Below are 14,757 nucleotides of genomic sequence, written 5' to 3'. Positions count from 1 at the left end.
ATGCTGTGCTTTGGTAGATCTGCCTTTTTCAATATATTCTTGGCCAGTGCCCCTTCAGGGTGGTGTCAAAGTCGGGCAGTGTGCAAGCAGCTGCTACAGTGGCCAACACCACTCCAAAGTGACTCTTGCTCAGAGAAATGGAAAGGTAACCACACACAGCAGTGAGATGGAGGTTCCAGCAATTGGTTGGAGGAAGAAAACTAGTCTGACTGCAGCCCCACCCACCAGTGAAAGCTTCTGAAAAATCAAAGTAGGGAAAGTGTCCTGCATTTCGGTGTTACTGGATCATTGACAAATGCCTGGTTTGACTCAATTCAAGTCAAAGTGTCCACAGGCTGGCCCGCTAATATCACAGGGACCAAACACTACCCAAAACAGTCAAAGAGAGCCATTGCAGATGACTGGACTGAAGGAAAAGGTGGCTCAAACATAACAGCAGGGCATGCACATCACACATTGAAGATATTTCTGAAGTGTCAGGTTCTGGTGAACAGGGGAAACTGCAAGACAGGGTACTACAGGACCTCTTCTTCATAAGGCCATTACTTTCAAGTGCAAAACACATAGCTATCATTCCTAACACATAGAAACAGACACAGAGAGTGAAAAAAAAAATGAGGAGACTGAGGAATATAACCCAAATGAAAGAACAGGACAAAATCACAGAGAGAGACCTAAGTGAAATGAACATAAATAACATGCTGATAGAGAATTTCAAGTAATGAACATAAAAGTACTCACTGGACTAGAGAGAGGAGTGGAAGACATCAGTGAGAACCTTAACATTGAGATAAAGGAAAAAAACAATCAGAGATGAAGAATACAATAAATGAAATTAATAATACACTAGATAAAAAAAAAATAGTAGACTAGTTAAAACAAAAGAATGAATCAGTGACCTGGGGGACAGAGTAGTGGAAAGTAATCAAGCTGAGCAGGTGAGATTAAAAAAAAAAATGCGAAATGAGAATAGACTTAGGGAACTCAGTAACACCATCAAGTGTAATAACATTAACATTACAGGATTCCCAGAAGGAGAACAGAAAGAAAAGGGGGCAGAAAAATTATTTGAAGAAATAATAGCTGCAAACTTCCCAAATCTGGGCAAGGAAATAGAAATCCAGATCCAGGAGGTACAGAGAACCTTCAACAGAATCAACCCAAAGAGGTCCACAACAAGACACATAGTAATTAAAATGGCAAAAAGTAGCAATAAAGAAAGAATTTTAAAAGCAGCAAGAGAAAAGAAAGCAGTTACATGCTAGGGAAACTCCATAAGGATAACAGACGATTTTGCAACAGAAACTTCAGAGGCCTGAAGGACGTGGCATGATATATTCAAAGTGCTGAAAGGGAGAAATCTGCAGCCAAGAATATTCTATATAGAAAGCCTATCATTCAGAATAGGAGAGATAAAGAGTTTCCCAGACAAACGAAAGTTAAAAGAGTTCATGATAACTAAACTACCCTATAAGAAATGTAAAAGGATAATCTTTGAGTGGAAAGGAAAGACCATAAGCAAGAGTGAGGAAAGTAAAAATCACAAAAGCAGGAGTGCCTGGGTAGATCAGTTAAGCATTGCCCTCGGCTCAGGTTATAATCCCAGGATCCTGGGATCAGGTTTCCTGCTCAGTAGGGAGTCTGCTTCTCCATCTCCTTCTGCCCCTCCCCCTGCTTGTGCTCTCTCTCTTGTGCATACATTCTCTCTCTCAAATAAATAAGTAAAAATTTTTTAAAGCAGTAAAAAATAAGTATATCTGAGAAAATCAGTTAAGGAACTCACAAAATAAAAGAATGCAAAGTATGACACCATAAACCTAAAATGTGGTGAAGAGAGGAGCAAAGCATGTGTTCAAACTTAAGCAGCCATCCACTTAATATGGAGTACTATATGCAGAAGATGTTATATGCAATCTGAATGTTAATGAAAAATCAAAAACCAGTAATAGATATGCAAAGAACAAAGAGAAAGGAATCCAAGCATATCACATAAGTAAGCCAACTAATCATGAGAGAAGAGAGCAAGAGAAGAAAGGAATGGAGAAAAACTACAAAAAAACCCCCATATAACAAGTAACAAAATGACAATAAATACATACTTATCAATAATTGTTTCAAATGTAAATGGAGCCATCTATATGCTGCCTACAAGAGACTCATTTTAGACCTAAAGACACCTGCAGATTGAAAATGAAGGGATGGAAAAACATTTATCATGCAAATGGATGTGAAAAGAAAGCCAAGATAGTAATACTTATATGGGACAAAATAGACTTTAAAATATAGGCTGTAAAAGGAGATAAAAAAGGATACTATGTAATCATTAAGGGAACAATCCAAGAAGAAGATGTATAATAGTAAATATTTATGCATCCAACATGGGAACACCCAAATACTTAAATCAGTTAATAACAAACATACAAGAAGTAATCAACAGTAATCAAGGAGAGCCTGGGTGGCTCAGTTTCTTAAGCATCCAACTCCTGATTTCAGCTCAGGTCATGATCTCAGGGTCATGGGATCAGCCCCACATTGGGCTCTGTGCTCAGCAAGGAGTCTGGTTGGGATTCTCTCTCTCCCTCTCCATCTTCCCCTCTTAGCCCCACCCCACTCTCTCATTATCTTTCTCTCTAAAATAAATAAATCCTTTAAAAATAGTAATAAAATAATGGTAGGGGACATTAGGACCTCACTTACCTTGATGGACAGATCATCCAAACAGAAAATCAACAAGGTAACAGTGGCTTTGAATAACATACTGGAACAATGGATTTAACAGATATTTTCAGAACATTCCATCCTAAAACAGCAGAATACCATTATTTCCAAGTGCATATGTAACTTTGTTCTTAATAGATAACATATTAGGCCATAAAACAAGGCTTAACAAATTCAAAAAGACTGAAGTTGTTCCATGCATCTTTTCTTTTCTTTTTTTTTTTTTATTTTCACAGAATATTTTTTATTACTCTACTCCTTGTAGTATGTATGGAAACAGTATGGTTAATTTTTAAGTCCAAGAGAAGAGATAATTCACAGAGAGCCAGAATTCACTGACTGAAACATCCACCAAATTTCTTAATTTAAAATTAAAAGGTAATTTAACCGTAGGCAGCATCAGGTAGACTATACTCCCATACTGGACCCCTACAAAACTAGGTTTTTGTCTATTAGAGAAGCCTCTTCTTGCCAGAACTGGCTTCCCTGCTCAGTAGGTTCTGGAGCGGGTCACCATGTTGCTCGCTGGACCCCCAACAGCTGCCCATGGTCTGCTAAGTGACGGAAGACAATACGACTAAGCCTCCAGCGCCGCTTTACACCACGTGGACGGGACGTCATAACACACCGATTTCGGATTCGAACAGGGCAGCTATCCCGGGGAAGGGCAGCAATTTCTCCATCGGCCACTTCCTGAAGATCTTTTGGCAAAATGGTATTCTTCCTGAGTGAATTGATCCGTAGCCTCTCATCCCATGCATCTTTTCTAACCAAACTGTTATGAAACTAAAAATTAACCACAAGAAAAAATCTGGAAAGAGCAAACACATGGAAGTTAAATAACATGCTACTGAACATTGAATGGGTCAACAAATAAATCAAAGAGGAAATTTTAAAAAATACATGGAGGCAATAAAAATGAATGTCCCAATGACCCAAATTTTGGGGATGCCTTAAATCTATTCTAAGAGGAAAGATTAGAGTAATAAAGGCCTACCTCAAGAAGCAAGGGAAATCTCAAACAACCTAAAATTAAAGCAGAAATAAATAGAAACTAAAACACAAAAACAAAAAGAATAGAACAGATCAGTGAAACAAGGAGCTGATTCATTGAAAAAGTCAACAAAATTTTTAAACCTTTAGTGAGATTCATCAAAGGGAGAGAGAGAAAGAGAGAGAGAGAGAACTCAAATAATTAAAGTCAGAAATGAAAGAGGAGAAATAACAACTGAAATGACAGAAATACAAAGGATTATAAGAAAATATTATGAAAAATTATATGCCAACAAATTTGATAACCTAGAAGAAATAGACAAATTCCTAGAAACATATAGCCTCCCAAAATGGAAGAAATAAAAAATTTGAACAAACTGATTACCAGCAATGAAATTAAATCAGTAATCAAAAAGTAACAACAAAAAATGATCCGGCGCCAGATGGCTTCACAGGTGAATTCTAGCAAACATTTACAGGAGAGTTAATACCTATTCTCAAACTACTCCAAAAATGGAAAAGAAAGATTCCAAATTCATTCTATGAGGCTAACATTACCCTGTTGCCAAAACTATGTAAAGACACTATGAAAAAAAAAAAAATAAATGTCAACATCTCCAATGAACATAGATGTAGCAATCCTCAATAAAATTTTAGCAAACCGAATCCAACAAGATACTTAAAAAATATTCAACACAGTCACGTGGTATTTATTCCCTGGATGTAAGGGTGGCTCAGTATTCACAAATCAATTAACGTGATACATCACACTGATAAGAGAAAGGATAAAAACAATATGATCATTTCAATAGATACAGAAAAAGCATTTGATGAAGTATGGCACTTGTCCATGATAAAAAAAAAAAAAAAACCCTCAACAAAGTAGGTTTAGAGGGAAAATACCTCAACATAATAAAGTTCATAAATGAAAACCCAGAGCTAACATCATACTCAATGGTGAAAAACTGAAAGTTTCACCCTAAGATCAGGAATAAGGCAAGGATATCCACTCTATCCACTTTTATTCAACATAATACCGGAAGTCCTCACCACAGCAATCAGACAACAACAACAGGAATCCACATTAGTAAGGAAGAAGTAAAGCTTTCACCATTTGCAATTGATGTAATGCTATATATAGAAAATCCTAAAAACCACCAAAAAAACTACTAAAACTGATAAATGAGTTCAGTATGGTTATAGGATACAAAACCAATGTGCAGTATTCACTGAATTTCTATACACTAATAATGAAGCAACAGAAAGAGAAATTAAGAAATTCCATTTACAGTTGCGCCAAAAATATTAAAAATAGGTAAGAATAAACTTAACCAAGGAGGTAAAAGACCTATACTCTATAAAGCATTGATTTAAAAAATTGAAGACAACTGAAAAAAAAAAAAAAGGAACAAATATTCCCTGTTCATGGATTGAAAGAACAAATTTTGTTATAATGTCCATACTATCCAAAGTAATTGACAGATTTAATGCAATCCATACCAAAATACCAAGAGCATTTTTCACAGAACTAGAAAAAATGATCCTAATATTTCTGTGGAATCACAAAAGATCCCAATAACCAAAGTAACCTTGAAAAAGGTGAGCAAAACTGGAAATATCACAATTCCAGACTTAAAGTTATATTACGAAGCTGTAGTATTCAAAATAGTAGGGTAGCAACACAAAAATAGACACATAGATCAATGAAAAGGATAGAAAGCCCAGAAATAGACCTACAATTATATTGACTCAATTTATATCTGACAAAAGAGGCAAGAACATGCAATGGGAAAAAGAAAGTCTATTCAACAAATGTATTGGGAAAAGTGAACAGTTACATGCAAATAAATGAAACTGGACCAGTTACTTACATCATACACAAAATAAATTCAAAATGGATTAAAGACCTAACTGAGAGAACTGAAGCCATAAGAATCCTAGAAGAGAGTATCAGCAGTAATTTCTCTGACATGTGCCATAACAATATTTTTCTAGACATCTCCTGAAGCCAGGAAAATAAAAGCAGAGATTAAACTATTGGGAGAACAACAAAATACAAAGCTCTGCAAAACAAAGGAAGCAATCAACAAAACTGAAAGACAACCTATGGAATGGGAGAAAACATGTGCAAATGACATACCCAATAACAGGTCAGTACCTAAAATATATTTTAAAAAACTTAAAAAAATCAACATACTAAAAAACAAATAAGCCAATTAAAAAATGGGCAGAAGACATGAACAGACATTTCCCCAAAGAAGACATCCAGATGGATAACAGACACATGAATGGATGCTCAACATCACTCATCATCAGGTAAATGTAAATCAAAACCACAATGAGATATCACTTCACATCTGTCAGAATGGCTAAAATAAGAAATGGTTAGAACATGGAGAATAAGGAACCCTCTTATACTGTTGTTGGTGAAACAACAAACTGGTGCAGCCACTCTGGAAGACAGTATGTAGGTTCCTCAAAAAATTAAAAAATAGAACTACCCTATGATCCAGTAATCACACTTCTATTTACCCCAAGAAATATAAAAACACTAATTGGAAGGGATACATGTACTCTTATGTTCATTGCAGCACTATTTACAATAACCAAATCATGGAAGCAGCCAAAATTTCCACTGATAGATGAATGGATAAAGAAGAAGTATTATGTGGCCATAAAAATAATGAAATCTTGCTATTTACAACAACATGAATGAGGCTAGAGAGTATAATCCTAAGTGAAATAAGAGTCAGAGAAAGACAGCATCTGATTACACTCATATGTGGAATTTAAGAAATAAAAAAAGCAAGCAACAAATGAGCAAAGCAAAAAGAAAAGAGAGAAAGCCACAAACCACGAGACAGACTCAATTTTGGAGAACAAATTGATGGTTACCAGAGGGGAGGTGGGTGGGATGCTGGAAGATATAGATGATGGGGATTAAAGAGTGTACTTATTGTGATGACCACTGGGTGATGTATGAAATAGTTGAATCACTATTTTTTTTATAAATTCTTTTTTTTTAAGATTTTTATTTATTTGACAGAGAGACACAGCAAGAGAGGGAACACAAGCAGGGGGAGTGGGAGAGGGAGAAGCAGGCTTCCCACCGAGTAGGGAACCTGATGCAGGGCTCGATCCCAGGAGCCTGGGATCATGATCTGAGCCCAAGGCAGATGCTTAATGACTGAGCCACCTAGGCGCCCCACTATATTTTATACCTGACATAATATAACACCATATTTTAACTATATTGCAACTGAAATAAAACAATTTAAAAAAAGAATTATATAAATATGAGCTATTGTATGCCTATAAATAAGATAAGCTACACTAAATGGAAAAAGTCCTAGAAACAAGCTACCAGGACTGAATCATGAAGAAATAGAGAAGTTAAATAGACATAAACAGTAAGTATATTAAAACAGCAATAAAAAAAATGCTCAACAGGGCACCTGGGTGGCTCAGTTGGTTAAGCGACTGCCTTCGGCTCAGGTCATGATCCTGGAGTCCTGGGATCGAGTCCCGCATCGGGCTCCCTGCTCCGCAGGGAGTCTGCTTCATCCTCTGACCCTATCCCCTCTCATGTGTTCTCTCTCTCTCAAAATAAATAAATAAAATCTTTAAAAAAAAAAATGCTCAACAAAGATTTGTCCTGGACCTGACAGCTTCACTGGTGAATTCTACCAAATATTTAAGAAGAATTAACATCATTCTCAAATTCTTCCAAAAAAATTAAAGGGAGAGAATATCTCCTAATTCAGTCTATGAATTCAGCATTACCTTGATAGCAAGGCCAGACAAAGACGCAGCAAGGAAAGCAAACCAGTATCCCTAATCAATATTAATGGTAAATTCCTCAACAAAATACTAGCAAACTGAATTCACCGACATATTAAAAGGATTATACACCATGGTCAAATGGAGTTTATTCACAAAATGCAAGGACTGTTGAATATATAAAAATAAATGTAATATGCCACATTAAAAGGATGAAGGGAAAAAATCACATGATCACCTAAATAGTTGCAGAAAGAATATTTGACAAAATTTAACACCATTTATGGTTAAAGATATTAAATTAGAATTGGAGGTATGTTTGCTGAGACCAATGTTACAAAATACTACAAACTAGGTTGCTTTACAGCAGTAATTAATTTTCCCACAGTTATGAAGCCTAGAAATACAGAAGCAAGGTGTCATCAGGGTTGGTTATTTCTGGGAGCTTTGAGGGAGAATCTGTTCTATAATTCTTCCCTAGCTCCTGGTGTTTTGGTGGCATTTTTGTCATTCCTTGAGTTGTAGAAGCATGAATACATTCTCTGTCTTCATCTTCTCATAGCATTCTCCCTGTGTTTGCTTATCTGTCTCCAAATTTTTCATTTTTTTATCACTGCTGCTAAACATATTGGATATGAGCCCAACAATAATAAATTCATTTTAATTTGATTAATTTTATACAGAGCCTATCTACAAATAGAATAGCTTTCTGATACAGTGGGAGTTATGACCTCAAAAGACAAATTTTTGGAAGACATTTCAGTCCATAAGTGAAAGCAACTTCCTTAAAATTATAAACCCATGGCTAATATCATTATCAGTGGTGAAAGATGAAAACCCTGCCTCTAAAACCAGTAACAAACCAAGGGTGCCTAGTTCCATCACTTCTAGCCACAAAGTATTGGATGTTCTACCCAGATAAATTAGTCAATAAAAAGAAAAATTATACAAATTTGAAAATAAAAGGATGTAAAATTAGATATGTTCACAAATGACATGAGATTAATAAACCCCTAAAGATTCCACCATAAAACTGCCAAAGTTAAAGACAAATTTAGCAAAAAGACAACACACAAAATCAACACTTAAAAATCAACTGCATTTCTAAACTTAAAATGAACAATGCAAAATGGAAATTAAGAAACAGTTCCATTTACAATAAACTCAAAAGAATAAAATAGCTTAGGAATAAACCAAGGAGACAAGAACTTGTACACTGGAAAGTACAAAACATTGCTGGAAGAAATAAAAGAAGACAAATTAATAGAAAGGCATTCCTTGATCATGGATTGGAAGACTTGATATTGTTGTGATGACAAGACTACCCAAAGTGATCTAGATGTTTACTGCAATCTCTATCAAAATCCCAATGGTATTTTATGCACAAATTTAAAAAAAATCATCCAAAAATTCATATGGACTTCAAGGGACCCCAAATAACCAAATTTGAAAAAGAAAATCAAAGCATGGGGCACCTGGGTGACTCGGTAAGTTAAGCCTCCACCTTCGGCTCAGGTCATGATCCCAGGGTCCTGGGATCAAGCCCCATTTTGGGCTCCCTGCTCAGCAGGGAGCCTGCTTCTCCCTTTCCCTATGTTGCTCCCCCTGCTTGTGCTCTTTCTCTCTCTGTCAAATAATTTTTTTTAAAAAAAGAAAATAAAAGCATAAAGACTCCCAATTCCTGAACTCAAAACTTACTACAGTCCACAGTAACCAAAACTGTGTTGCACAAGAATAAGGACAGACATATAGATCGAAGAAATAGAATAGGAGATAAAAAAAAAAAGAACTCTAACATATATGTTTTTAATCAAGAAAGTGAAAAGGCAACCTACTGAATAAAATCAAATACTTAGAAATCATGCATCTGATGAGAAGTAAATATTCATAATATAAAGAAGACACTGAATTAGGATCCTCCAGAAAAATAGAATGTATATATTTATATATATAAAATATTAAAAATAAGACTATATGTAATAACATATATAATAACATAACTATATATTATATATAGTACATTGGATATAAGTGTATGTGTATACATACACTTATATATACACATATACACTTAAAAGTGTATACAAGTGTACATATATATGTAATATTATTTTTTTATATATGACTTATTTAGAAATTGGCACACATGGGGCACCTGGGTGGCTCAGTTGGTTAAGCATGGGACTCCTGATTTCAGTCCAGGTCATAATCTCAGGGTTATGGGATCAAGCACTACGTGGACTCTGCACTCAGCAAGGAGTGTGCTTGTCTTTCTCCCTCTGTTCCTTCCCCACTCCCTCACATGCTGTCTCTCTCAAAAAAATAAATAAAATATTAAAAAAAAGAAATAGGTACACATTATTATGAAGGTCAAGAAGTCCCATGATCTGACATCTGTAAGCTGGAGAACCAAGAAAGCCAGTGGTGTATTTTAACATGAATCTGAAGGCTTGAAAACTGTGGAAGCCAGTGATATACCCCTCCAAGTCCAAAAGCCTGAGAATGAGGGTACTGATAGGATAAGCCCTAGTCTATGTCCAAAGGTTGAGAACTAGTAGTGCTGATGATGTCCAAGGGCAAAAGATGGATGTCTCAGCTCAAGCAAAGAGAACAAATTTGCCCTTTTTCTGCCTTTCTGTTCTATTCAGGCCCTCAGTAGATCAGATGATGCCTACTGGCAGTGGTACAGGTAATCTTTAGTCTACCATTTCAAGCACACATTGGTTCCATAAACATCCTCACAGACACTCCTAGAAATAATGTTTTACCAGATATCTTGTTACCCATAGCTCAATCAAGTTGACACATAAAATTACTCATCACAAGTCCACCCATTGTCATCTTGCACCCACATAGTCCAATGTTGCTGGAAAAACTGGAGAGTTATATTAAAAAAGAATGAAACTGGACCACATTTTTACAACATAGACAACAATAACTTCAAAGTGAATTAAAGACCTAAATGTGAAACCTGAAACCATAAAAACATACCAGAAGAGAACACAAGCAGTTATTTCTTTGACATCAGCTGCAACAGCATTTTTCTAGATACGTCTCTTCAAGCAAGGGAAACAAAAGCAAAAGTAAACTATTGGGACTACATCAAAATAAAAAGTTTTTGTACTGTGAAAAAAGAACATCAACAAAAGAAAAAGGCAACCTAGTGAATGGGAGATTATACTTGCAAATCATGTATCTGATAAGGTGTTAGTATCCAAAATATATAAATAACATATACCACTTACCATCAAAAGAATAAACAATCTAATTAAAAAATGGACAGAGGATCTCAATAGACATTTTTCTGAAGAACACATTCAGGTGGCCAAATGATACATGAAAAGATGGTCAGCATCACTAATCATCAGGTAAATGTAAATCAAAACCACAATGAGATATTATTTTACATCTGTCAGAATGGCTAAAATCAAAGAGACAAGAAATAAGTGTTGGCAAAGATGTGAAGACAAAAGAATCTTAGTGCACTGTTGGTGAGAATGTAAATTGGAGACAGCCACTGTGGATAACAGTATGAAAGTTCCTCAAAAAAAAAAAAAAAAGAAAAAGAAAAAAAAGAAATATCGTATCATTCAATAACTCCATTACTGGGTATTTACACAAAGAAAACAAAAACACTAATTCAAAAATATACATGTACCCCTATGTTTATTGCAGCATTATTTACAAGAGCCCAGATATGGAAGTAACCTAAGTGTCCACTGATAGACAAACAGATAAAAAAAAGTGTGAGATACACACACATGGTGGAATATTACACAGCCACAGAACAGATGGGATATTGCCATTTGCAAGAACATAGATGGACCTAGGAGGTGTTATATAAGTGAAATAAGTGTGGCCATGAAAGACAAAAGCTAGGGTACCCTAGGAGGTTCAGTTGGTTAAGTGTCTGCCTTCGGCTCAGTTCATGATTGAGCCCCACGTTGAGCCCCACTCAGCTCCCCGCTGAGCAGGGAGCCTGCTTCTCCCTTTCCCTCTGCTGTTCCCCTTGCTTGTACTCTCTCTCTCTGTCAAATAAATAATAAAATCTTAAAAAAAATAAGAAAGACAAAAACTATATGGTTTCCCTTACACATGATCTTAAAAAAAAAAAAAAAAAAAGAATAAAAAACAAAAAGCAGGGCGCCTGGGTGGTTCAGTTGGTTCAGCGACTGCCTTCGGCTCAGGTCATGATCCTGGAGTCCCGGAATCGAGTCCCACATCAGGCTCCCTGCTCGGCAGGGAGTCTGCTTCTCCCTCTGACCCTCCTCCCTCTCATGCTCTCTGTCTCTCATTCTCTCTCTAGCAAATTAAAACAAAACAAAACAAAAAACAAAAAGCAGAAGCAGCCTTATAAATACAGAGAACACACTGATGTTTGCCAGAGAGAAGGGATGGGGGATGGGCAAAATGGATGAGGTGGAGTGTGATATACAAGCTTCCAGGTATGGAATAAGTAATCATGGGAATAAAAGTTACACCATGAGGAATATAATCAATGATATTGTCATAGCATTGTATGGTGACAGATGGTAGGTAGCTTGTATGTTAGGAGCGTCTTTAGCAACTTTCAAAATTCTGTCTTTTTCTTTGATTTTGACTTAGGTTATGTGTCTGGGTGAAGTCTTTATGTTGAACTCTTTGGGGAATTTTGAGCTTCATGTACTGGGACGTTCATATTTCTCCTCATATTTGGAAAGTATTCTGCCCTTATTTCTTTCAGTAAAATTTCTGCATCTGTCTCTCTCTCTTCTACTTCTAGGATTCCCATAATGTTTATATTAATTCTTGTTTTCTAATATTCCATAAATCCCATAGTCTTTCTTTGCTTTCTAATTTTTCTTTTTTTCCCTCTGATTGTTTATTTTCAGATAACTTGTCATTTACTTCATAGATTCTCTTTTCTGCTTGATCAAGTCTGATGTTGACATTCTCTAGTGTGTGTGTGTATGTGTGTGTGTGTGTGTGTGTTTTAGTTGTGACTTTAGTTTTTTTAGAGCACTTGAAGTTCAAGGCAAAATTGATAGTGAGGGACAGATTTCCCATATGTTCCCTGCCCCCCACATGCATAGCCTCCCTATTATCAACATCCCCCATCAAAATGGTACATTTGTTACAATTGATGAGCATATGTTGACACACTATAAACACCCCAAATCCACAGATTACATTACAGTTCACTCTTGGTGTTGTACATTCTAAGTGTTTGGACAAATGTATAATACTATATATCCATTATTATGATATTAAACAGTGTATTTACACTTCCTTAAAAATCTTCTGTGTCCCACCTATTCATTTTCCTGACCCTACCAGACCCTTGCAAGTACTGCCCTTCTTATTTTCTTCATGGTTTTGCTTTCCCCGGAATGTCATATTGTTGGAATTATATACATTATGTAGACTTTTCAGATTGGCTTCTTTCGTTTAATAAGAATTTAAGGTTCTTCCATGTCTTTTCATGGTGTGATAGCTCATTTCATTTTAGTGATGAATATTCCAATATCTGAATGTGCCACAGTTTATTTATCCATTTACCTTCTGAAAGACATTGTAGTTCTATCCACGCTTTGGCATTTTGTATAAAATTTTTATGAACATCCTTGTGCAAATTTTTAGGTGGACATAAGTTTTCAACTCCTTTGGATAAATACCAAGGGGTATGATTTCATTTATTATATTTTTCATCTTTCTCTTTCTTTGTTAAATTTCTCATTTTGTTCATGTATTGTTTTCCTGCTCATTGAGTTGTCTATATGTGTTCTTCTATAGCTCATGGGCTGCTTTAAGAGAGTTATTTTGATTTCTTTGTCAGGCAATTTATAGATCTCCATTTTGGTCTAGGTTACTGAAAAATTATTGTGTTCCTTTTATGGTGTCATGTTTCCTTGATTGTGTTTCTTGTAGTTTTGCATTATTGTCTTCACATTTGTAGATGCAGTCACCTACTCCAGTCTTTATTAACTGGCTTTGGGAGAGAAATATCTTAATCATATGGTATTTGCCTTTCCATGATCAGTCTGCCCAGTAGGCATTCTGAGGATCTTTCAGACCTCTTCTATGGATGCAACCACTCCACACATCTTGTTTCCTCCTGGGGGGAACCTTAAAATTGTATTTTTTCTCTCAATCTTGCAAAGTCACTCTGGGTGCTGAGAGGCTCTCATTTGTTTTCTCTGGAGGGAAGTATCCTAAAATGCTCAAGTTTGCATGTCTTCTCCCCAATTCCACTGAGTTGAGCTGGCTTCCTGTGTGTGCTTGTGATTCCTCTCTAAAAACTTGCGCTTGCTGTCAGGGACCTGACAATGGGATATGATGAGGTGTGTGGAGCATCAGGGGTGCCCATGCACCAGTTGAAGGAGTCAGTAGGGAGGGCACCCATAGGCAGCTCATGGACAGACTTCCTGATGAGGTCCACAAAATACTTTAGTAGTATCTGTGTCACTTTCATGAGTTCTGAATCCTGGTTACTATGCTGCCAGACTCTCCAAGCCCTACAGCTTTGCCAATCACCTCAGCATTATAAGTGAGGCATGAAAAAAGTGAGCTTTTGGGCAGTATCTCACTTGGCTGGGGAAAACAGGCATTCACTAACTACACTCTCACTTTCCCCTGTGGGAGAAATCACAGGTCAAGTTTGTCTCTCTTGAAATTGAGCTTTGTCTTATGGGAGAAATAATGTGGATAACTTGAAACTATTTTTATATTCTTCAATGTATCTATCCTTGGGTTTTTTACTTCAATGATGTTCTTGGATTTCTCTGCTGGACTCTTGGACTTCCACAAAGTACTCTTGTCCATGGGTGGTTGTCAAAATAAATGTTCTGTGGAGGGATGAAAATAGAAAATCCTTATTCTTCCCCAGAACTCATTGTCACCAATTAACCAATCATGTTCCTTCTGAATCCCTGACCATCTAGCTAAACTATTGGAAATGGCCCATAAATTGTTATATAATCATACCTCTGGCCATTTCTCCTCCCAAGCAAAGTGAACAAGTGGATGCACTGCTAAAAGTTTCACCCCCTGGAAGGATTTCCCTTCACCAATGTCCTTAAGGTTGTTCTACAGAGAGCCTGGGGAGCTGTAGCTGTCCACTTTCAGGTGGTGACTGCATATCATGCAGCATTATTTGTAAACCAGACCCAAGTCTTCTTCTTCCTCTGTCAACTGATAACAGGGACTCTCCATGAAGTCATAGGTGCATGCTGGGATACAGAATGCTGTGTAGCAAAAGTGGAGATCATGGACATTTGGGCCACTTCC

At 36.4% G+C, this 14,757-nt stretch overlaps 1 protein-coding gene across 1 annotated transcript in view; it reads right to left on the bottom strand.

Annotated features, from left to right (window-relative positions):
• Positions 1–2,946: 2,946 nt before the first annotated feature.
• LOC123838638 (small ribosomal subunit protein uS14m-like) overlaps positions 2,947–14,757 on the bottom strand; it is a 42,342-nt gene continuing 30,531 nt past the window's right edge. The window contains exon 2 of the mRNA XM_064573596.1: positions 2,947–3,504. Coding sequence (XP_064429666.1) covers positions 3,229–3,504 — 276 coding nt within the window. The 3' untranslated portion in view covers positions 2,947–3,228. The remainder of the gene's footprint in view (positions 3,505–14,757) is intronic.

Source organism: Mirounga angustirostris, unplaced genomic scaffold, assembly GCF_029215605.1.
Source record: "Mirounga angustirostris isolate CCGP_5_RB_7025 unplaced genomic scaffold, mMirAng1.0.hap1 SCAF_11, whole genome shotgun sequence".
In the NCBI taxonomy this organism is placed as follows: Eukaryota; Metazoa; Chordata; class Mammalia; order Carnivora; family Phocidae; genus Mirounga; species Mirounga angustirostris.
Note: the sequence above shows the minus strand (reverse complement) of the source record. Positions and strands in the feature narration are given on the sequence as shown.